Source organism: Hydra vulgaris, chromosome 15, assembly GCF_038396675.1.
Source record: "Hydra vulgaris chromosome 15, alternate assembly HydraT2T_AEP".
NCBI lineage: Eukaryota > Metazoa > Cnidaria > Hydrozoa > Anthoathecata > Hydridae > Hydra > Hydra vulgaris.
The window spans coordinates 18,451,065-18,478,332 of record NC_088934.1 but is presented as its reverse complement, the minus strand read 5'-3'; the positions used below and the strand labels follow the sequence as shown (position 1 = coordinate 18,478,332).

Below are 27,268 nucleotides of genomic sequence, written 5' to 3'. Positions count from 1 at the left end.
ATAGAAGGCCCTCTGGGATAAAGGACCCGGATGCTGGGAGCGATGTGCTTTAAATTCTCTCCATGTTGAGTCAGAAAAAATAAAATTATTTATATATAAATACAAAAATCTACTAAGATGATACTTATAAAAAATCTACTATAAAAAAAACAATAAAAGTAATTTATCAATGTAATAAATCAAGTATAAGTGAGCACAACAACTTATTTATTATACTCACTTATACTTAACTTATTACATTAGCTGATTAAACTGGAAAACACATCTAATTAAATATGTAATTACCTAAATATTGACAACACAAGGGTATTTTTAGGCATAAAAAACCTAAACTAAATTAACAGCTTTTTTTAAATGATACTTTTTTTTTCATGACATCTTGAAAGTATTTAAAAAAAAATTAGAGGAGTGTTTTAAAAAAGATTTTGGACTTAAATAGGACCAAAACATGTCAAAAAACTTTAATTTTTGTAATATAGTCTTGGAAAAGGATATCAAAGATAAAATTTACAAAAAACAACCAAAATTTTTTTTGGGAGATATGAAAAAGGCAGTTTTCAGAGTGTTTATTGCATAAAACCGTAAATTTGCATAAATATGTCATATGGTGGCAGTTTGTACTTTTTGTTTTTCAGTGTTTTTATAAGTCTATTGTTCTGATTTCAATTTTTTTTATTTTATTGTTCCTATTACTTTTTTTTATTACTTGTATTATTGTAGTTTATTCTCTTTATTATTTCGCTATCTTAATATTTTTTTATTTTTTTATTAAGGTGTCACTCCATTGACTAGTTTTTAACTATATGAGTGACACCGAACCTAATTTTGTAAATTATAATTAAATTTGTAATTTTTATTTTTATGGTTAAATAAATGGATTTTTAAAAATAATAAAAATACATACCCAAACAAACAGTGAATGAAAACTTCAGAAAATAATAACAGAAAACTTTTTTCAGAAATAAATGATTTTACAATAACAATTAATAGCAATAATTTTATTAATAACAGTGTTATACTTCATGTAAATTTCAAACAAAATCTTGCACAAGTCTTTTTTCACTAATATACATCTATTAAACTGGAAGACACATCTGTAGCTATATTAAAAACAAAAGGTGCAATAAAACAATCAATCAATGTAATATAAATTAACTATTGACAAGTAAAAAAACTTTTTGTATTTGAAGACACAGCTGGGTCTGGAATTTTCGCTGATATCAAACTATCAATATCTTCTGCTGTTTTTAGCTTATCAGCATTTACTAAGTGCAATAAACTATGTACATGTGGCAAACCACATTCTTGAAACTCAATAGCCTGCACATGGCTCACAACTTTGCCTCCATGAAAAGATTCCATGCTTGAAAATATCCTCTAAGAAAAATTTAAATTTCATTTTAAGTACCCAAAATCTAAATCAGGGTGTCATTAGAAGTTTGGCCCGGGTTTAAATTTTCTACTATTTCTCTCCATTTTGGATTGCAGGTAAAAGTAATGAATAGATCTGGTTTACCGTATTTCTTTATGGCTGCCATCGCATCTTTAAAGTTTTCTTTTAGTGTTCTTGAACTACCAACATATGAAGAAGGCAATATAACAACATGACTTGGTCTCTCAGTAAGATCATTAGCATGATTAATTACATGTTCATGCAATCCATCATATTGTTCACTTCTAAATTTGTTTTGGTTATTTCTAATAAAAGCAAGGCGCTGTCTCACAACTTTGACATATGCATCAATGACATATTGCTGAAAAATTTCTTACCATAGAATATAGGACTAAAAGGTTGTCTAACAGCAAGCCTATAATTGTAATATTAAGACAAAGTAACATGGTTTCTAACACAAATTGCACGGGTTGTGCTCCAGTTGATTTTGTCATCCAACATCACCTCTTGAGAAAAATATTGGATATACCATAGGATCTAAATTTGCAGACATAGACATAATTGTTCTTAAAGGCTGACCTCGAGGATATATAACAATTTCCCTGGGTGCAGGTGGAGCACCACCATCTCCCACAAACACAATAGCAACCTCCTGATGCGAAGGAAGATTGTATCAAGGTCTATCATGACCATCAAGCAAAGACATTTGTCTACCTTCTAAAGCTGCTCGGCAAATTTCTTCATCCTCTATTTCTGCTATGTTTTTAAATGCAAAAGCAAATGGATTTTCTTGATTAATTAAAGTTTGCAAGATTTGAATTAACTCATGTATACAACCATCATTACTACTGCTGCATTAGGATCATAGGTATACTCGTTACAACTTGTTTCTCCTCGCAGCGGCCTTGTTCATCAAGGTTCGTGTTTCAGAGTTATAGAGTTGAGAGAGGGTTACAACCACAAATATGTAGCCTCCTCATCTGTAGTGGCCTTCTCGGCCTTGAGGAAGTGAATTAACAAAAAAAAAAAAAGATATATAACAGATGATATTTAGGCAGAATACCTTCTGCAGGCTTTAAATTTCCAACATGATGCCAAATTTGCCCACAGACCCTAAAACAGAAAGGGCCATTATTTGAAGGAGAAGCTATTTCAGCAGTGAAGGAAGCCAAAGATAAAGAGAAATTATAACTCCTTATGTGTTTAAAAAAATTTTGATTGACAGCATGATCAACAATGGCAGATACGGAGAAATTAACAACAACTTATCTCAGCTCACCTAGACTGGTTTCTTTCATTTCGACGAAGTCTGATAATTTCACTTCTTAGATTATCAGACATATAAGCATCAAAGGAGTGTGTAAAAATGATGCTTAATATAATAAAAGTTAAACTTTTAGTTTTCTTTATTAAACTTATCTAAAATATAGTGTAAGCAAATAAAACAGAGCATAATGTAATAATCTAATTATAATTCGAATATATATATCTCTACTATTAGTCATTTAAATTAGATTTCTTAAAATAATATAGCAATGTGTAAATATAACATATTTCTATCAAGAACTTAAAGTAAAGTTATAAATAAATTGATATAATGTTATTTAAGGTATTTATTAATATTTAAATTATTTATTATATATTTAAGGTATTTATTATTAATTATTGACAAAATAATATTAGTATTTAATCAAAAAAACAATAAAAATGTAATTAAAAGAATTATAAAATGTTTACATATAAAAACTCATAAACAAAGCGAATTGAAAAAATTATAAGGCCTGTCTGCTCAGCAAGTACTGCTTGCATTTAACAATGAAATGTAATCCTCCATCATAAAATCCCTTTCATTACTTTGAAACGCACTCAATGCAAGATTTACAATAAATAAGTAAATACAAAACTAATAATAGAAAACCTCTATAAACAATCATAGATTTGCTTCAACTGAAGAAACTTGGAAATATTGAGACTTCTTTAACTATTTTAATTTTTTTTATATATTTAATATTCTAAAGAAAAAAGGTCAATAATATAATGCCGAAAAATTAAAATGTGTGTGTGTGTGTGTCTATATATATATATATATATATATATATATATATATATATATATATATATATATATATATATATATATATATATATATATATATATATATATATATATATATATATTTGTATAAAACGTTAAAATAATAATATGGAGAAAACATTCTCTATACAAAAAATTTAATGAAAGTTACTAAAACTTGTTATAACACTTTGTATACTAACCTTTAAAGTTAAAAAAAAATTTAAATTTAACATATTTAATAAAGGAAATTGAAACTCTGAAATGCTTAAATGGGGAGGAGCTATTTGTAAAAAGGAAGCCTGTTTTTTTGACAAAATTTGTTTAAAGCACCAATTGCATAAATTGGTAACAAAAAAGAACATAGTATATATCTTTGAACAAAATTTTTTTACTAATAACAAAGTAAAAACTGTTAACGAATAAGTAACAGTCAACCCTCAGAATTAGGTTAACATTCGGCAATTTGGCCTTGTTTCTATGTTTTAGACCTTTGTATCAGACTTTTTTTGTTGACCTGATGCCGACCTTTAAAAAATTGAGGTCGGCAAATTATTGCTGACCTCATTTTTCCTAATTCCGAGGGTTGCAGAGTATATATCTTTTCAACAAAATTTACTTAAAATTATAAAAATTATAAATATTAAAAAACTATATATCTTTAACTTTCTTTTAAACACATTTATTCAACAAAATTTTTAAAACACGTTTTATGAATACACTAATTACAAACAGATTTAATTTATGTGTTTTATCATGACAGTACACCACTTTACTGGCAAGGACAAATATTCTTTCTCTCAAAAAATTCAAGTCATATTATAGCATAGTACACCACTTGGCTAGCAAGGTCAACTCTTACTTTAAACTAAGCCAAATCACAACAATTTGAAACCATGTAAACAACATAATAACCACTTACAAACTATAAACTCATAACATTACATCACAAACATAGAAACACTTCATATATAAAAGATATTTACACACTTACAAAATATAAACTCATATAACCTTAAAACATATAAACACATAATAAATAACATAAATATAATTAATTATAAAAGTTAAGAAAAATATATAAATTAGAAACTTAACAAATATAACTTTATTTTTTAACAACTTTAAAAAAAAACGATCAAACAACCTGGTTTCTTGTATTATAAAAGCAAATAGATTTCCTTTAAAATGAAGATATTAAATGATCTTGTTCTTTAACATGCAACATAGTGTTGACCGTGTGAGATGCAAGGGTTTTGGAGATAAGCACTAACTTTATGAAGAGTTTAACATTTTGACCTTTGAAAAGAGCGTCGTCTTCTAGAGTCATCATCGTCTTCTAATTTTTTATTAAATACAATTAATTAATCAAATATATATTTTTTTTAAATTACAGATTAATATACTTTAAATACAAAGGACTTACTCTTACTCATTACAAAAGATATACTTTAATACAAAGGACTTGAATTATGTTATTATTAAATTGCATGAATTAAATATATTACCTGACTCACTAATTTAGAATAACATAATTTAATACTAATTTAACATAAGTCAATCATTGAAAAGTTTTTGATCTTAATACTGATTAGGCAGATATTAACAGATTATAAAGATTTAGAATACCTCATCGTGTGGTTAAAAATATAAAGAGAAAGAGCATGTTAAATCTTATTTATAATGAAACTCTGTGTAAATGCACACAAATGAGCAGTATTAAGTTAAGCAATAATATATAGTGATAATAAATTATTACTGTAGAAATTCCTGAAGATCTGTTACTGCTACTACAATATCATAGAGTGTATTATTACTGCTACTGCAGTATTGCCATAATATTTTTGCCAACCTTGCCAAAATTACCATAATTCCTGTTACTGTGTCATTCTCTAGTACATATCATAAAGATAATTTTTATTAAATTTTTTTCCAAATTTTTATAATTAATATAATATTTCTATAATTAATACAGTTATAGTATTTATATTATAATAAATTATATTACATTTTTTTCCAAATTGCCTAAATATGCTGACTACGCTTGAAAGTGATCTAGATCTTATACATTCAGATCTAAAACAATATCAGATCTAAAACAATGCATACATACGAACCAACAGACGGACAGGTAGTCAGACAGGCAAACAGATTCACAAACATAAATTGATGTAAATTACATTATTTAATTTACATCATTTAAGTTTTTCTTTATTTTCTTTGTTTTAGAGGTTTATTACTAGTTTTTGATACTTATTTATTATGCATGTTTAATATTATTGAATATTTAAAATTTATTTAAAAAAATTTTAAATTTACAAATTCATTTTTTTAATTTGAATATAGAACTTGAAAATAAATTGTCTGAATTAAATGCTGAAGAAAAAAGATTAGAAAACCAGAGAACGCAAGGGGTGCGTAAATATGAAAAATGTTTAAAGGAATGCCAAGGTAAAAATTAAGAAAAAAAATAAAAAAGTTATTTATTACTTTATATAAAACAAGTAAATAAATTAATGTTATTTATTACTTAGTTTGAATTATTATTTTGAAATGTTTTTTTTTTTTTTGCATAACTTTAAATTTAAATACATTTTAACAACATTTGCAGAACTTATTTATTTTAATGTAAATGTGATATAGTTTTATATGCATGACAAAGTATTATTGACAGATTGTTATCATAGTAACATGTTGTTACTATGATAATTGAAACAACAGATTATTTTACTAAAGCTGCACTAAAAATTATTTGCATGAATAAAAAAAAATTAATTATACGCAATTCTGTTAACAAATTTACAAATTTTCTCACCTCTAAAGGTTATGTTTAACAAAGTAGGCAAAATGAGGTGAAAAATATTATATGCAACAAAGGTAAGACATTAAAAATAAGGTTGCAGTTTCATTTTAATAGAAAAAGTAATTTTTTATTAAAAATTGGATGTTTTGTTTACAAAATAAAAATGATTTAATTTCTTAGATCAATCTAGAGATATTGTAGTGAACAATATTAGCTAAGGAAATACAGTTTGATTGTTTTTCATTATGCATGCGGTTTAAATATCATTCAAACTGTTGCTCTTAATTGAAGATAAAGCTTTACTTCAACTTAAAAGTCATTTCAGATTATTTTATTTTGCATTATACCAGTTTTATATTAAGTTAAAAAGAATCTTGATTAAAATTTGGGTAACTTAATCAAACCTCGCCCACATCCACACTAAATTACAGTTGAAAGGCATTTTATAGACCTACTTAACTGCTGCACAATACATCATTCGATAGCTTAGTCTTTCAGCTACAAAACTATGCAGACTATTGTAGACTTTTTAAAAGTATTTGGCATTACCATTAAAAACTGTACTGTGTGTCAAAAGCACTGAATCTTGCCCACATGAACTCAATCTTGCCATGTTGATTTAAAGTTGCCCACTGTGCGCCTTTTAAAAAGAACTTATACTCGCCTGGGTGACGTTATATACAGGTTGGTGAGATTAAATCTCATTAGTTAATTTGTATGCTCAATTGCACTATTTTAATTAAAAAAGTAAAAAACCATAGGGTTTTTGTGAATGCGAACTTTCACCCCTCCCTAGATTCTGACCTGGATCTGGATGGGACTTGTAATACAAGGGTTGCGAGTTCGAATCCTGTTCGAAGCAATTATATGTTATCGGTTAGGCCTAAAATGGGTAACCAACTCATTAAATGCTTATGCCCTAGTGGCTGTGCTTTGTGATAAGACCATTAGGTCTTAACGCTCATAAGACCATTAGAGTATTCTTAAATAAAAATAATAAAAAAGTTTATATATATAACACAAAATTGTATGCATTTTTTATTATAATGAAAAAGATTTTAAAACATTTAGTACATATTAGTCGGTATTGTTTTCGGGACCAACCCATGGTTGCAATAAAGGCGATAGTGAATTAAACTTCTTTTTTTTTGTTGCTGTAGACTTGTTGGCACGATTTTCTAATTTTCTTTTCTCAGCCAATACTTTTTCTTCTTCTTTTTCTTTGAGTTGCTTAGCAGATTGAAGTCGCAGTTGTTTTCTTTCGCATTTTTCTCTTTCCTGTTCGATTTTGTCCTGGTGATATTTCAGCTTTGCTGAGTATGCTTCTTGAGAAGTTAAAACGAAGTATTTTAGCTGACCTTGTCTGTTCTTTTTCCGTGCGGTAGCCTTAGAATATGCCAAGACATCATCATCTCCATCACCTGCACATATATAAAAATATATATTCAATAAAAGTACTAATATATAAATAATTTTAAAGATTTTAAATAACTTTAAAATTTATTAAAAAATGCATTGTTGCTATGAAAATATTGATCACTTTGTGAAATGATTGACTTACCAGGGTAGGATGAGTTTGCAAATTGAAAATCTGAAACTGTTGCAGATTTCAATTTTGGTGTTATAAGTGGTTCTAAGATTTCATTTTGTTTTAGCTTAGTAAGAGTGTTACTAATGAAATCAACATTTTTTTCTTCAACTGGATTGAACAAATATGCAAGCTGCTTATCAGGAACAACAATTTCTGCTTCTAAAATAAAATCGTTTCTTTGTAGCAAACTGTAAGTTGTGTTATCTTCTTCAGTACCATTTTGTAACTGTTCTAGAAGAGTAGCAACCTTTCTAGCGTCCATAGAAGTAACGAAGTCTAAAAAATTATTTTCTTGAACAATTGATGATTGTAATTCCTAAGAAAACAATAAATAATACTATTGAAATGCAAGTTAGTAAATTTTATACTTCACTCAGAATTTATATCAATTTGTACATGAAATATGAGCATCAAAGTTGCTAGCTAAAGTTTTAAAGAATGATTTTTGTTGTATAGTAGTATTAGCAAAAATAAAAGTCTAACCAAAGAACAATTGATTTCAGTAACTTCTGTTTCTTTTGTTAATGCTTGATTTTGATGTTCAAATATATTTTTGACACGTTGAGAACTAAACGTTTCAGTGCACACCAGGTCACAAACTCATTGTCGCAAGCAAGATCAAAGCTGTTTTCAAACAGATAGTTGTAGCTTGTCAACTGAGCAGGATTCATTTCAGTTTCCATTATTAGTAAGCATTGTGATGTATCCTGAGTTATGACATTATTAACATTGATAAGAAGTCCACTATCTGCTGCACTCTCATGTACATTCAGATTTTCATTCTCATTTATGCCAATCAATGATTCACCGGCACCATTGTGCAAAACGTTTTCAACACCTTGATCATTATCTGCACCAGGTATTGAAATGTTATCAACGGTTGAAATAGCTGAAATATCCTCAACTGGGTACTACTAGATAGTTTGGCAAATATGCATCTATCTATGCAAATATCTAGTACAACTAGATAGTTTGGCAAATATGCATCACTAGGAATAGCCTGAGGATTAAATGGATAAATTCTACACAACTTGAACCCAGATGTAATGTTACTAGGAGTCATTGCTTTTTTCCAAGCTGAAGCAAATATACCTGCAAAATTTGAATGGCAGGTAATAATTCCTGGAAACTGACCCATCAGATCTTGTGCTGTAGAGCGATATTAATCTTTCAGTGGCTTGAATAAGGTGCGGTCACATGGTTGAAGCCAGTTTGATGTGTGTGAAGGCATTTCAACTATATCTATCTGGTTCTGGATAGCAGTATCAATTAGCTCAATGAAGTTGCGAGAATCGTGCCCATCCAGAATCAGTAACTGAGGACATTGTGGACCAATGTTTTCTAAAAATATCTTGGTAAACCATAGCTTTGCTAGCCCCTGTTTAGTGCAACCACTATCAGACCAGCTCCAATTTGTTCCCGGTGGCGCGGACTCTGTTAAAACCCAATAAAGACCTGGATGTCTTTCCCTTCACTATAACTATGAGGTGGAATGAACTTACCCTGTGCATTTATTGTGTTTTGACAAACATTATCTTTTTATACAATTACTCAATACTCAACGCAGGGCATAGTACTGTAATTAGCAATTTATTTTTTAATTAGTTTCCTTAATAACAATACACAAAGGAAGTGTATTGTTTTGAGGGCAATCAAATATACATTAACATGGATATCATCAATATTTGTCAAAGCAATTATCAAGTAAATTTGGGGTTCAATTTTACGATAATGCCAATGTTGAATTAAGGGTAATTAATTTATAAAATAATTTCCTCAATAGTATATAAAATAAAAATACATATAAAATATACTTCTTTGTAAGCAATCAAAAACATGATGTCCTTAATATATACCTTTACAAAATTTTATGATTTTGAATTTCGAATATTTTTTAAATATGTCATCCCAATTTAATCAAAAAATAATAGGAGTCACGGCAAAAGGTTTTTTTTTTAAACTGCTGGTAGCTAAAGAGTTATATCTCATAAATATGTCTTAATGTAACATGCTGCATCTATTCTCGCCCACCTGGGCGGGGTTGAATGCATTGGGCGATAATATATTTATTCTATGGGCGAGATTAAGTTAGTTTGGGAGGTTGAGCAGAAAACAACTTTATGCATATTCTACTATTTCAAACGATTCTAAATGTTATTACAATTAGAGAATAAAATGTGGAGAACAAAATAAAATTATAATCTAAAATGCACACTAACTAATTAACTCAGTAGAGTTGCATTAGCTGGTTTGAATTCGGCAAATTTAGTAGCAAAAAACTTAGTAAAAATCAACAAGTTTTCCTTAAGTGATAATTCTTTATTTACGGTTCCTCTGAGGTTGGTTGTTATGATGCTGATAATAGTTGGCTTGGTGCTCTAAATAAATGTCTTTGTGATGATGTAGGGTGTGTGTTAACGGACATATAAGCAATCAAAGATGGTGGGCGAGATTGAGTAATGGATGAAATAACATTAAATTACCCTAGAGAAAAAAATTTGATATGTATGTTAAGAAATAGGAAATAGCTAAACTCCTTATAAAATATTTTTTTTATTGAAAAGTCACTCGGTACTAAAAGAATTTCTTTGTACCAGATTCTTATAAACAGGTTACAAAAAAAAATGCATGTTGTAAAAATTAATAAAAAAATAAAAAAATCTAATCTAACATTTAGTATTATATAAAATAAAACTTATTGCATAAAAATAAAAATTGCTTTTTATTTATTTTACTTTTTTATTTTTATTTCTTAGTTTAATTGATATTTAATTAGTTCAATTATTACTAACAAAAACCAATTTGTTATTAATAGCAAATACTTTTTAATGACTAGTTCAAACAAATTTTATTATCTTACTTAACTAAACTTTTGCATTATTTTAATAATTATGAATATAAAGTTAAAGTATGCATATATGTGTACATAATGTAGGCATATATGCATGCATAATGTATGCATGTATGTATACATAATGTATGCATTTATGTATACATAAATTATATATGTGTGAATGTATATATGGATGTATTTTTTTTTTGTAATCTAAATAGATTATAGTATTAGGTAAATACTATAAACACTTCTAGTGATAATTTGCTTTTTTAATTTAGAACATAAAATTCCAGAATGCAGTTTTTCTGATATATTAGGCTTGCGGGTAGGAAATTGCCTAAAAAAGCTTTCATTTGCTGTTATTGAAGATATTTGCAATACAAAATGTAAAGGATTTGATGTCTTTAATTATGCCTCAACTAAGTTTAAAACTACTGCAATAAAGGTTTTTAAAATTATTTTTTTCATGTTTTATTAATTATATATATTTATTTCTGCGGGTTTAAGTCAATGATAAAAAAATAATTTTGTTATTTTTTTTTTTCTTTTTTACTTTTTTTTTTTTTTACTTGTTACTTATTTATATAAATTCTACACGCCCAAACTAAAACACATAGTCAGTATATGTACTGACGACCAAACAATTAGCTTACAAAAGTTGAAATAAGCTGAACCTTAGGAGCTAAGATAAAATCTTAACTTTAAAAGTTAGTTACTGTAAGGATCATTATAATCATGATTAAACTTAAATATGGAAATAAAAATTGAAATGAAATTAAAAAATCAACAATATAAAAGATAATAATAAAAAAATCAAATAACTGATGACGCCTTTAAATTAACAAAAATATTATTATTTTACTAAAAATAAGCAATCTTTTTATAAACTTGTGGTGGGCAACTAAGTTTCTTTTACATTAAATAGTAATATTGTATAAAATTTTCATATCATCAAATGAAATTAAATACTTTTATTTGTAATCTAACTAAAAGTATTGATTAACAAAATTATAATGTATTTAAAACATAGGATGACAACTTATTGTCATCATATAATTAACCTTCATATAAACAGAAATTACTAACTGCAACTTCACAACTATTTAAAAATATTTTATTTTAATACGCTGCATAAGTAAATGTATAACTTCATGACATAAGTAAATGTATGACGTTAAGATAAATTTATATTATTTTCACTATATTAAGATAACTTCAAACTATTAAACCAAAAGTAAAGATAAGTTATAAATTAATTAAAATTTAGATAAAAGTATTACATAAGATATATACTATTGATAAATGTACTAAAGGCTAGATGGAAAAAAAACTTTTAAATAAAGTTGAAGTAAAAGCAAGGTGGATGGCTCATTTTTAAAATATTGTTTAATAAAGGGTTTAATTGGAAAAAAAAGGCTTTTTAAATGACTTTGTTAAGCAAGGCTGCTGGTCTTTCTAATGTATTGGCTTATAACCTGAAAGCTATAGGGGTTGAGGGTGTTCAGACATTTGTAATGCATTTGTACATAAAGTTAAAGCCCAAAACTTTTGGAAGAGGAGTTTGATGATAATGATTTATAAGGGTGGTGGAGGTGAGATTTTTGTGGAGATTGCTGGGGTGGAGATTTTTTTGTTTGATAAGATCTGCTAGAAAGCAGATCTTATCAAAGAAAAAAATTGCTTGACAATGAAGATTTTCCAAAGAACATATGCCAACAAAAAAGGAATTTATTTCAACTGAATGTTTATAACTTGCACTTTGGTTTTAGCACAGAAAGAAAAAAAAACAGAGGCTATAGTTATTTTAAAGAAAGTTTGAGAAAGGCTTTCGAAAAGGAAATATCTGTGGCATTTGTGATAAAAACATTAAAAAGCTTTTGACAGATTATCAAAAAAGGTAGTGTGATGACATTCGAGGTATTTAGGAGTTTAGGACAAAAATAGCTATAACAGCCTAAGTCTAACTACACAAAACACAGTAATAATAGCACATAGCATAAAATATTTGTAAGCACACATTAACGGGTGATGCGGAAGTTATCGGACAAAATAAAAACGTCAATAACTTATTTATAAATAAAAAAACAAACTACTATTATATTTTTTTTAAATAAAGCATTTATCTTTTAATAAATATATATTATTTTTTATATGAAAAAACACCACCATCTGCAAGTGGTCTCAATTTTGCCTTTCATATGCGACTGTAAAAAGTTTAAATCAATTTCTTGTAGTTTTAGTTTAATGCGATCAATCAAAACTTGCTCTGTTGAAGCTTGCCAATCTCCCTCGTAAACCTTCTGTGCCAAATGTCCCCAAAAATTTTCAATTGGTTGTGCTTCAGGCACATTTGGGGGATTGGATTCTTTATCAACGTAATAGACATATTGGTCCATCCAATTTAGAGAATCTTTAGAATAATGAGAACTTGCTAAATCTGGCAAAAATAAATAGTTAAAGTCTCCATGATACTTATGAATAAATGGAAGAAGTCGTTTTTCTAAACATTCATTAATATAGATTGATGAATTGATCGCTATAGCCTTGGAAGTGCGAAACAATGGCTCGGACATACCACAGTCAGATATGGCTATCCACATTAATGATTGTTTTGGAAATTTCTCTTTTCCTATAAAACGAACACTTTCTGGGCGTGTCTTTTTGTTGTTTGTGTAGTATCCAGAATTTGCAGGCATGTTGTCCCCTGCAAAACAAAAGTATTTTTCGTCATTGATGACTAGAAGCGATTTTGTGTTATAGAGTTGGTTAACTAGTTTCCTGCTTCTTTTCTTTGTTTTATTTGTTGTATAGTGTATTTTGGAGTCTTTTCACGTTTTCTATATTTAATATTCATTTTTTTTAACTGACAACCAATTGTCGATTGATTTACACCGAATTTAATACCTATTTTTCTCTGACTGACCCCTTTTCGATTGTTGACAAGTCTCGTTAATTCGGCTTTCTTTTCTCTAGTCCAGTATGTCGGACGACCAGGGTGCTTTCTATCAGAAAACGATTGAACAGTTTTAAGTCTTTTTAGGTTATCATATATTGTACTTCGAGCAAATCCTTCCTTTTCAAAATGATTTACGATTTTTTTTTTATATATTAGGTTTATTTACAAAAAACATTTTTAGTCGCTTTCGAAAAGATTCTCGTTCAGCTGCATTTAACCTCATTTTAAATAATTGTGTTTCAAATAATAAAGTTTATATTTTATAGAATGTTTATGCCTACGCATAAAACCACAAAAACTAATTATTATGCTCAAATAATGAAATTAGGATTTGTCCGATAACTTCCGCATCACCCGTTACTATGTGTCTCCAGAGTAATTGTGAAAGACTATAAAAATTCTAAACAACACAATGTAGTAACGCTGGCAAATAACACTACAACTTAATAACATATTTTATCAACTAAAATATTTGGACTAAAATTATTTTTCTTATTATAATATTTGAACAATCAAGGGACAATTATAGTTGAACAAATTTGAACAATTATATCATAAAATAGCAAGCAACTTGTAAAATATTTCTTATAAATGGTCATTATCAATTGTGGTATTAAGAAATACAAAAGAGCTCAGTAATTACATAAGTTTTATTAGTTCTCCCTCTCATCTAAGAGAGAGAAGGAGAGAATAAGAGTGTTTCCAAAGCAGCGTGTTAAAAAAAGTAAAAAAACATGCAATAAGTAATAGTAACTGGTTTTATTATGTTACTAGTAATCAAAATCATTTTTACCTTGAGTAAAAGTTATTTTCCAGCATTTCTAAATTAAGCTCTAGCTTCTCTCTAACTGTTGACTAATGATTAATAGAGTAAATTTCACATCATATTAAATTTAAAAAATTGAAGCCATGTTTCAACAGTAAGCAAACTAATCAAGTGATGACAAAGGCAACTAAAAAAAGAAAAAAAAGAACATTCAAATTTAAAAGCGTTTTTTTTTTAATTTCATACTTTGCTTTGTTCTAAAGTATCTAAAGTAAAATCAATTTAACAGACATTAACAGTGTTTGACACTGAATTCTGGCAGTATTTCTTACATTTCAATGACAATTAATTTTATCTTCCCTAAATTTATCTCTTTCATTTTCAAGTTGCTATTAGCATTTACATTAATACCATCTTTGAATCTAATATTATCCATTTCAATTTCACAGTAGTCTTACTATTGTTACAAATGAATAAATAAAAGTAAAAGAATCTTACAAATTGTGATCTTTTCTTATTAAAGACGTTTTAATGACATTTCTCGTAGTACTTGATAATTTATACAATACAATTTATAATTTATATGTTAATCGAAAATGGCCATAAAAGATCAGAGTCAGAGCTTATAACAAAAAATTATTTTAAAATTAAAAACAATCCTGTTGGTGTAGTTGCACCATAAAACAGAAAATGGTTACATAACAATAAAGCTCCCATGGATTCCAAGAATAGGATCAAAATTAAGGAAAGAGCTTAAGAGATACGGCGCTAAAGTTGTATTTACAACATCATCAACTTTAAAAACAATTTTGTGTAACAACAAATCCAAATTGTTACCAAATAGCAAGCCAAGTGTGTATAAACTTACATGTTCATGCGGTGGCATTTATATTGGAGAAACAAAAAAAAACTTATATATATATTAAAAATAAAATTTAATATTACATTTTTAAAAATGTTAGATATAAACAAATTTTTTTCTGTTCTCAACATATATATTGAAATATTTTAAGTATAAATAAATTATGTTAAGTTTTTTAAATGATTATTTCTAAAATTTCTAATTGCAGCTTCGCAACTAAAAATGATTTTTAATTTAAAAAAATTAGAAAGACAAATGCATAAATTACATTATTTTTTATTTTATTTATTAAAAGTTTATTATTTTATTAGCCATTTTGTTAGGAAAGCAAAATGGCTAATAAAATAATAAATTTGAAAAAAAATAAATTTTTTTTCAAAGACTATTTGTTAAAATTTTATTTATCATTTATTAAAAATTAATTGCTTTTTATGTAGTCTTGGAACTTGCGTTTTAAAAAAAAGTTTAACTTACGTTTTGTGTAAATTTTTTATGTAGTCTTGGAACTTGTTTACAAGGAATTTGATTTTAAGTAAAAAAAAAAGTTTAGGAAGATAAACAAAAAAAAATTTTTTAACAATAAATAACATATTGAACAACAGTATTATTTTGAAATAAATTTGACAGTTAATTAATTTAAAAGCATTAACTTTAATGTTAATTAACCTAAATATATATTTTTAATTCAGAATTAAATTATATATTTTTTAAATTAAAATTAAGTTATACTTTTTTTTATCAGAATTAAATGATAAGTTTATATTAAACTAGTTATAAATTAACTCATAAATTTTTATCAGAATTAAATTATATTATTATTATTATTATTTTAAACATCTTTTCTTCCAACAAGGCTGCAAGCAACCACTAATTGGAGTTGGAAGTTACTGGAAGAGAAAAGATGAAGACCGTAGAGGGAGATAACAATTGACAGACAACTTAAAAGATTGCAAATTATAAAAATCAGGAAAGCAAAATGTGAATTCCAAAAAACTGAAGTTCAAGAAAAAAAACTAGATGAATAAGAGTTTTTAGAGCACTTAGAAACAGTCACAGAAAAAGGATAGGACTCAATTGAATGACGAGTAACACGAAAATGAATTTTAGTAGATGGCACAAGAGACGCTAGCTCTTTAGAGCAGTGCCCATTATAGTATTTGCAGAAAAGAGAAAGAGAAGCAACATTACGATGATGTGATAATGGTTGGAGATTGGCTGCAAAAGCAGGTCCAACTATGTTTACAATGCGTTTTTGCACCTTGTCTAAAAGAGAAAGGGCAACATTAGAAGATCCGCACCAGATATAGCAACAGTATTCCATACAAGGCCGGATTTGAGATTTATAGAGATAGAGAATAGAATCAGTAATGAGAAAGTGTCAAGCTTGATAAAGAGATGCAACCTCAGCAGATGCTAATTTTGCAACGGATTTTATATATGGTTTCCAAGAAAGATCAGAAGTATGAGTTAATCCTAGAAGATGAAGGGTAGATGACTCATCAAGTACATTACCGTTCATAAATATAGGAAGATCTAAATTATTGCAATAACATTTGGCTGAAAAAAGTTGAGTTTTATCTGAATTAAAGTTCACCAGCTATTGTGAGTCCATGCTGTAGCAGAAGTGAGATCCCTTTTAAGCTCAAATGTTCTTAACCCTTCTGCCTATATTATTGTTATTAGTGAATTTATTGCTTATCACACTGAATGGCTTCACTCTAATACCAATGACCCTGCTGGCACTAAAGCTGCATTTCTCAACCTCTCACTCAGATAGTTAACTTTGTGACTTATGTTTTCCAGAAAAGTCTAATCACTTACATTCATACCTTGATTTGTGAATTGTCTCTGACCCTAGCTTTTTTTAAGTATTTTTTTTTTCTTATTTAGGTATTTTTGACAATACAATGACCTCTATAAATCTTTCATCTCATAACTCTTCTTTGGACTCACCCTATCATCACACTGCTTACTATTACCTTTACTATTAACTGGGATTGCATGATTTTTTTAGTGATGGTCCTTTGGCGGATGTTTTTTCTTTCTCTGCTAATAAATGCGCCTCCTGGATCCAGACAAGGATGGAAGCTTTTATTCCTTCTCGTTTGTTCCAAGTCAAGCCACATTTTACTTGATGGTTTTTACCTTCTTGTGTGGCTGCTATATCTAATTGTATTCATTTTTTAAATCATTTTCAAAAGAACAACTCTATAGTGAACAAACGCTTATTTATTATTACAAGAAATCAATGTAAAAAAGTGCTGTCTAATGCTAAGCTCCATTATTCCCAACTTGGATCTTATCTCAAAAGTTAGGTACTAAAGACTTCTGGAAAATCTTCAACAGTGTCTTTAACAAAAGTATGTTTAACATTCCATCACTCATTCATGGAACTGATCTTATTATTTCTTCCAAAGATTTGCAGAATTTTTCGCACAGATCTTATCTTCATGAATCTTAAGGCCATATTCTTCTTTCATTCCAATTAAACCGGTTAACTCATTGTCACACGTTCAAAACACATCAGCTTCTGTTGCTAAAGTCATGTCTCAATTAAACTTTATTATAGCTTGTGGTTCAGACAACATTACTGTCATAGTTTTACGAAAGTGTTCTCCAGAAATCTCTTCAATTCTCTCTGAACTATTTAATAAATGCTTGACTGAATCTTATACCCCTGCCTGCCAGAAAATGGTATCTGTGGTTCCAATTTTTAAAAAATCTGCTGAACGTTTAGACCCCTCCAACTATAGTCCAATCAGTCTTCTATCTTTTATTAGCAAGGTCTTTGAGTCTTTGATTATTAATACATTAATTAATTTCTAACATTATATCTTAAGACAAATAACTTACTGTCACACATTCAATACGCTTTTCAATCTTCTTGCTCTAAGGCTGATTTGCTAACTGCAATGACTGAAAGATTTTATTGTGCATTAGACTAGATGGAGGCAACGAGGCTAGGGCTATTGCTCTTGATATATCTAAAGCCTTTGAAAAAGTTTGGCATATTGGTCTTCTTCATAAGCTTGCTACATATGGTCTGTATCTAGAAAAGTTTTTGAGATTATCGTTTTTTTAAAGTCACCCCAAAGGCCAACACTATTCCTCATTTTCAGAAACTTCTGGGGTACCTCAAGGTTCTATCCTTGGTACTGTTTCGTTTTTTATTTACATCAATGTTTTTCCTTATAACCTTACAGCTAAAGCAGCTCTATTTGCTGATGACTTAACTTTATACTCCTGTCTTGACAAAAAGTTTTCTCTTTTCAATTGCTTAGAACAGGCAGCCAATCTATAATATCAGTTCACTTCTGTTACGGATTGGGGCTTGCAGTAACTTGTAAACATTAACTCTACTAAAATTTAGTAATTTACTGCAAATAACTGTTCCAATACTGTCAACATTGATCTGAACAAAACTCTGTATACAATCATATGCTAAATTAGCATGAGCTAAGTTAGTAATTAATTAGCTTCCCATTAAATAACTCCTGAATCCATTCTTTACTTCTACAAATCTCTTATTTGTTCTTTATGGAATATTGTTTATATGTAATACTGTTGTCATGTTTGTGCTGGTTCTTCTAATGATTCCCTTTCATTTCTAGACAAAGTCTAATAATTCATTGTAAACGTAGTTGGACTTGCACTATCTGTCAAACTTGCACCTCTCTTCCATCATTACAAAGCTGCATCTCTTTTTCTTTTCTACAAATATCAGTATGGTCGCTGCTCAAAGGAGCTATCATCTCTAGTTTCATCAATAAAAACTCATTCTTGCTTGTTTCATCATTCAGCAAAGTCCTATCTTTTTACTGTTTCTCTCCCAGCATGCTCTAAAAACTTTTATTTGTTTAGTTTTTTTTCCCCACTCATAAATTCCATTTTAATAGTGATAACTTAATTTGGAAGTGAACCTGTTTGTTTTTTATTTTAAAAAAACAGATTATAATAAGTATTAAAGAAAATCCAAAAAAAATCAGTTAACACTTTTTTTTCTCAATTGTTTGATATTACTGATTAAAAGGGTGTGTGGCTAACAAGTGAAGACAAAAATTTGATAATATGCAGATAGAAATACAAGGAAGATCAGGTTATTGTTGTACTAAAATAGCTGACTCAACAAAAATTCATTCATCAAAGAGAACCAGAAAATCTAAAATGAAAACTTGAATGGTTTATCTATAGAAGATTAACACTGATTCTGATACTATGGTAAATAAAACTGATAAATGTTTCAACACACCAATACCTGATTCTGACCCCAAAAAGTAGAGGTAAAGCACAACTTCACCAATTTTGAAATTATAAACAGAAGCAAAGTTATCATCAAAAAATGTTGCTGTGGTGTGCAATAGTTTTTGTTAAAGATATTGTATTAGATATAGACACACCTAATCAGTCATAAATGTATATAAAGCTAAGTTATGAGTGATGCAAAAAGCTTAAAAGTGGCATATTGGAAAAATAGAAAATTGGAAAGTATTTTATTTATAATGAAAACCAAGTATGGTTCTGAAAAATGTTACATGGGAAGTAAAACTAGCTGTTCTATGATGGTAGAAAATATGAATAGCAGAAACTATTTTGAATGAATTGGTGGAAATTATTAACAATTTTTTCAAGAGGAATTAATGCATTTTTAAGTTATTTTCTTGTTAAATCATTTAGAGAACAACCAGAAGTAGTTTGTAATTTTTTTAGTGATAACTGGCACAAAATATGATTTGGGAAACATATTTTTAATAAAAATAATTTTAGCGATCTCGAAGAAGATATCAAGAAAGTTAGTAATTGCCAGAAAACTCTTACTTTTCTGAAAACATGCGAGACTAAAGAATCTTGTACTTGTTGTACCCAACTTGTTGTTGTTGTACTTGTTGTACCCAACAAGTTTTCTACCCACCTTACTTGTTAACAACAAAAAAAAACTGTAATATATACATATATATATATACATATATATATATATATATATGTATATATATATATATATATATATATATATATATATATATATATATATATATATATATATATATATATGTACCACTAACCACTACAGACAAGGAGGCTACTTATTTGTGGTATAACCCTCTCTCAACTTTTTAACTCTGAAACAGGAACCTTGACGAATAAGGCCACTGTGCGGAGAAACGAGTTGAGCATGGTACTACCAGGGAGGTGGTGGGGATCAAACTTGGAACCTCTCGCTTATGAAGTGAGCGCTCTACCACTACACCACTATCGCTATATATATTTATGTGTGTATATATATATATATATATATATATATATATATATATATATATATATATATATTTATATACACACATACTGATAAGAACTTTCAGTGTAATCAGGTTTTAAAAATCATTTACCTTTATAAAATCTCGCAAATTTTGGTTTTTCAAAAATTAGGTTTTTGTTGTATGAGCATATTAAATCCTATTAGAACTATAATGAAAAAATTATTTAAAAGTGCGCATTAGACCGCAAGCCACTCTAGAATTAAATTGTTTTATTCATGTTCTATAAAAAAATGTCCAACCATCTTTTTAATAAAACCCCACCGTTTATTAGATCTGGACTAGAATTCACACTGCTTCTATTTTATTCCTACCCTTCTTGCATTAGGCACATGAGAGTCTATATATATATATATATATATATATATATATATATATATATATATATATATATATATATATATATATATATATATATATATATATATATATATATATATATATATATATATATGTATATATATATATATATGTATATATATATATATATTTATATATATATGTATATATATATATATATATATATATGTATATGTATATACATATATATATATTTATATATACATATATATATATATATATGTATGTATATATATATAAATATATATATATATGTATGTATATATATGTATATATATATATATATATATATATATATATATATATATATATATATATATATATATTTATTTATACATATAAATATATATATATATATATATATATTAGGGTGTCCCAAAAAAAAATTTTAAATATATCCTGGTTATATGCATAAAAATAAACAGTTTTACCAAATTTAAGGGTTTGTTGACCCTTAGAAGTGTTAGGTGTAAAATTTGAAAAACAGGCATTTTTGGATTTTTTATATGATTTTTCACCTAAATGATACATTTCTACCTCTTTCTCATTTATTTATTTTGAATTTGTAAATAAGCAAGTATTTTAATACCATATAGAATAGATAAAACATATTATTGAAAGCAATATAGTAATAAAGTTTAAGTTTTTTAGATATATAAATATTAATATGGAAATAAACAATAAACGATGCAGAAGAACAAGCTGTAAAAAAAGAAAAATTTAATGATGTGCAAAAAAAAATTAAAAACATAGTAGAAAACCCAAGGAGACCATTGTATCTTTTGAACAGACCAATTTTCGAGCTTCCCAATTACCAGTTACCAACAAATGGTGACATTTTAACAAAATATTGCCATATTATTTCCTCAACGCAATTAAGATATAAATCAACAAAATCAAATATTAGTTGCTCCATGCAGAAAGGAGGGTATCAACTAATATATCAACTCCCTGGTGCAAAATGTGAGACAAGTATTAAAGATTGTCTTGTCAAAGAAGTAGTAAATATCTGGTCCAGAGCGAGATTTCCAAAAGACTTCTTGATGAAAAGTTGGACCATTAGAGATAAGATTGAAAAACTCAACAAAAAATGAAGAAAGCAAATAGATCTCAAAAAGTAAGAATTTCTTATTTTATTTACAATAAATATATATTTTTAAATTTTAGCATCTTTTAAAGTTATAAATCTGTTAATTATGTCTTTGTTGTTTGTTTTTACTTTTTTCTAAATTAGATTGAACTTCTCTTCAAAAGAAACTCTTTCGATTCTCAAAACCAACTATAAAAAAACTTCAAATGAACTTTTTGACATAGGCTGCAAAAATATTGTAATAAATATCAAAACAGACCGTAATAAAACTCCTGATACCATTAAAGAGGACATTGAATTCCAAATTGACCAAAAGTCTACTAGAAAAATGGCTTTAAGTGAGGATACTGACATGATTTATCAGAAGAGAATTGAGCGTAGAAATGAATTAAATAAAAAACTTGAAATGTTTATAAAGGATAAAAATTTATTTGAAAATGATTTAGTCTCTGGTTTTGACACAGAATCAGTATATTTTGAGTCAAATTCATCTAATGATTCATTTTTTGATGTATCTAGTGAAGAAGATAAAAAGTTCCCTGTACCATTAACATAAAAAAAAAAGGATCTGATGAGCTGCGCCTCTCAATATCAGGGGATGGATTAATAAAAGCTACAAGTGAAGTTGCTGCAAGATTTCATCTTGGTGTGAGGGGTCATACAGTAATTTTTCTTCAATTCTGAAGTATGCAGAGCATGATTTGGAAAATATTGTTTTCTCAAAATCAGGAACCCACAGAAAAAGATTTTATACCATCAAAAGCAAAGGTGAAGAAATTAGAAATAGTTATAAAAATGTTTTGATCGGTAAGAAACTCTTGCTTCACTTTGATAGTAAATTGTGCAATCAATGGGATCTTAAAAATGATATTACTGTTAAAATGGTAAGGATTGCAGTAAGCGTGACAGCCCCTGAGGATGATAATAGTAGTAATATTCTGCTAGGAGTCTTCCAGGCAAATTTATTTAAAGGCAAAGACCAAGCAAAAGAAATAAAAAAGGTACTAGAAGATTTTGAAATGGAAAATAACATTTTTGCTGTTTGTACTGACATAACTGCTTCAAACACTGGTGCATATAATGGAGGAATTGAACTTATAAGTAGGTATGTTGTCAGAAAGCACATGATGTGGCTTTTATGTCATCAACACATATATGAGAGACACATCAGTCATTTAGTGCAAGCACTAACGGGAGAGACTAAGGCACCAAAAAAAAAAGTTTTCTAATTTTAAAAAACATCGGCCTGAAAATTTTCAGGTATGCAATTAAGACATTAACTCATTAGAAAGATTTAATTTCAATATTTTCAAAAACAATTCTTACTTGTACCAGATTGCGCAAGAGGCTAAAGAATTCTTAGGAAATGCCATTACCCTGAAATTTTTTCCCAAGATAAGAACAGACTATATAAGATTATGTGAACTTGGTTCTTTCTATTTGGGTAACGAAGTACCAAATTTCTACCTTCATTAACCCCCTGCTTGTCATGAGGCTAGATTTATGACAAATTGAATATATTTATTGATGCTTCAACTAACTTGTAAAAAAATTTATGTTAGCGGAGGAGATAGAAGATGTCAACAAAATTGCACCTTTTGTAGCAGTATTTTATATTCCTTGGTTTCTGAAGTTATCTATAATAATCCAGACACCATCTAATGATTTAAAAGCAAATGATCTAAAAGTAGCAGAAAGCATAGAGGAAAAAGACCAAATATTAGGTAAAAGTCTCAAAAATTCTCTTTTTAGACATATGTGGTACTTGGCTGAAGATGTTGTTATTGTATCACTAGCAGATCCAGGCGTAACTAATGTAGAGAAACTCTTAATGATACAGAAACTTATTAACTATCCATATCCTGAGGATATTTCTTATTTTGAAATAAAGAAACCAGAGATTAGAGTGGATATAATCATTAACAGGAACACTCATTTGCACGAGTTTGTTGGGAAAAACAGCTGGTATATTTTTTTTATACTTGATCTTAATATACAAGATATATTGTTTTGGATTTCTGATGAAAATTTTGATGATCTCCATCCCAGCTTTAAGTTTTTTAAAGATTTTGTTTCAAATATTCAGTGCACAAATGACTGCTCTGAAAGAAATATTTGTCTTGTGCAAGATTTTCTAGCTGACAGTCATATTGAAAGTCAGAGACAAAACATCATTGTTGCTAAAGAGAATAGAAAAAAATAGATAAAAAGTGGATAAAAGGATGAAAAAGAGCGATTTGAACAGTGTAACTCCTTAGTATAAACTATTTTTGATTAGATGTAAATTTATTTAAAATAAAAAAATTAATATTTTGAAGCGAAATAAACTGTTTTCTTCTTCGTTTTTTTTTATATTTATTAAAATATGAAATATTTTGAAAAAAAATGGAAATCTATACCTAACACTTCCTGAAGGTTTAGAGACCTAAAGTTTTGTTTTTTCCTCTTTTTTAGGGTATATAACCAGGATATGTTTCGAACCATTTGGTTTTGTGAAAAAGTTGTTTTTTTGGGACACCTGAATATATATACACACAGTGAAATCCAAATATCTCGATTCCCGGAAAACTTGAATTTCTAGTAATTTAAACTACTTTTCAGTTCCTCTTGAACCCTCACTAATACTTTCACATAAAAATAACTTTATAACTATAAAATATAAGTTGAACCATTTTATCTATTCCCGTATTTTTCCGATAACTCGAACTTTAGAACAAAAATATATATATAGAATATATATATATAGAAAAAAAACTGCAACAAAGACCTTGCGTTGCAATGGAATATCATTATTGCAATGCAATATCAATTAAATATCATTTAAACAATAATAATAACTTGTATTGCAATATTATAATAAAATTGGTTGTGTTTACTGTTGCTGTAAAGGGAAAAATGAACACAAAATCAATTAAAGAAAAGTACGCTGCTATAGGGGAAATTGGAGAAGGATTGTCAAAGTCTCAGGTTGCCATGAAATATGGCATTCCAAAAAATACGCTTTTAACATGGATTAAAAATCAAGAAAAAATTTTTGAATGTTAAAAGACGGAAGGTAAACACGTCAAAATGTATGAGAATTAAAGAAGGAACATTTTCAAGTTTAGATAATTTTGTTTTTAAATGGCTTTTAAATGTAAGAAGTAGAAACGTGTCAGTATCAGCAACAATTCTTAAAACAAAAGCCAGAGAACTTGCTGAAAAAATTAATATAAATAGATTTCAAGTGTCTGATGGTTGGCTTAATTGTTGGATAAACAGATGTGTTTTTTTCAAAGCATTATATGGAGAGGGTAACTCTTGTACAGCTGGAATGTCATGGAAGGAAATAACTCTCCCTACAATTTTATCCAGATGTTTATGAAGACGACGACCCTTTAAAGAGGTTCAAACAACAACCCTTTTAAGAGTTCAAAATCAGATAGAAAAACCTGATAATTTTTACCCTTCAGGTACAACAGCTGAAGATGTTATTTTTGCAGATGAAAACTTAATTAGCACAGTACCTTTACTTACAGATAAACAGTTGATAGAAGAAGTTAAAAATGCAGCAAATAAAGATGATGCTAATGATGAGTAATGATGATGATAATGCAATCAATCCATTTTGCCTAAAAGTTAGTGATATTCGGGAGGCACTGCAAGTGTTGTATGACTATATGTCCTTCAGTCTTACAGGTGAAGATTTTCAACAAAAACTCAATGTAATCTCAATTATATTCGATAAAAACATTTTTTCAAAACTAAGACAGAGTGACATTAAAACATTTGTTATATTATATGTAAAAACAACACATTATGTGTTGTTTTTACCTTAGAGATCAAAACTTTTGATTGCTCAAATAGTTTTTACTTATCGGCTAAAGTTCTTGTAATTGAATGTCCTCATAACTTCAACATTCGCTAAACTCGAGCTATTTCCTTGGTCCCTGGGAGGTTCATGATATCAGAACTTCACTGTGTGTACATATATATATATTTTTATATACATATACATACATACATACATACATACATACATACATACATACATACATACATACATACATACATACATACATACATACATACATACATACATACATACATACATACATACATACATACATACATACATATGGACACATATATACACATGTGGATTTTTTTTTTTTTTATGTCTAGGTACTTAAAATTTTTCCATCAACTGCATTGGGTTTCTTGAATATAGTAGATTCATTACTATATACAATCAATATGATATTTGATTGGGCTTTATCTATGAAAGACGATATAGAAAATATCACATATGGTAAGTTAAAATTAGTGTTTAAACTTTAGTAAAGTTTTAAGTTATATTTTGCTTTGTATTACTCTGATTTATTGCCTTTTTCATATATCAATATGACTATATACAGGATTATATAATAGTATCTAATTGTAGTTGGGTGCATAATATAATTTTGTTATTGCAATGTTTTCCATAACAAAGCATGGCGTTTTTAATTTGTTTATATGCAGCCATGTTGTACTGTGGTGATGCCATGTCTCTTTGAATCTTCTCAAATTTAAAACATTTAAAAAATTATTTTAATAAATAAGGAGCTGATTTGCAAAGTGTGCTTAATCAGAGTAAACTGATTTTTAGAAAACAACAAAAAACTAAACTACTCTTAGTTACGCATCAACAGAAATTGATTTTTTTTTTGTCTCTTTTTTTCTTGTGCATATTTTGAACCAAAAATGTTTAATTGGTCTAATATTTAATTTGATAATAGATTTCAGTATACAGAATGTGAAAATAAATTTAACTCAAAATTTTTTTTTTGTGACTGATGGGTTCCTCAAATTATTTAGGCTTTTTCAGGCTTTTAAGACATTTAAAAAATTTTATTTTTTTTATTTGCTAAATTACTTAGATACTCGTGTTAATAGTTTGTTATATAATTATTTATGTAATTAACTGTTACTCTCTTTTTGCATTTAACTAAAATATTTTTATTAACAAAAAGTAAAAATGGTGCAATTCACTTATATTTAAAATTTAATTTTGAATAATTCCTAGTTTTATTCAAATAATGATTTTATATAAATAAACAATAATTGTTACCGGTCATTACTGAATAATACCACTCTTCTTTCCAGTAACTTCTGGTGAACCACAAGTTTATTAATAAAAACAAGAAACAACACAAACTATCCTTGGTTTTGTGTTATTTCTTTTCTATATTAATGATCTAACTAAAA

The 27,268-nt window shown here is 27.8% G+C and overlaps 1 protein-coding gene across 4 annotated transcripts in view; it reads left to right on the top strand.

Annotated features, from left to right (window-relative positions):
• The window catches only part of LOC136092279 (uncharacterized), a 212,840-nt gene that overhangs the window by 154,635 nt on the left and 30,937 nt on the right, over window positions 1–27,268 (top strand). For all 4 annotated transcript variants that reach the window (XM_065820141.1, XM_065820140.1, XM_065820143.1 and 1 more), the window contains 3 exons: window positions 5,813–5,917; window positions 10,975–11,141; window positions 26,207–26,333. In XM_065820141.1, the coding sequence (XP_065676213.1) occupies window positions 5,813–5,917; window positions 10,975–11,141; window positions 26,207–26,333 (399 nt within the window). The remainder of the gene's footprint in view (window positions 1–5,812; window positions 5,918–10,974; window positions 11,142–26,206; window positions 26,334–27,268) is intronic.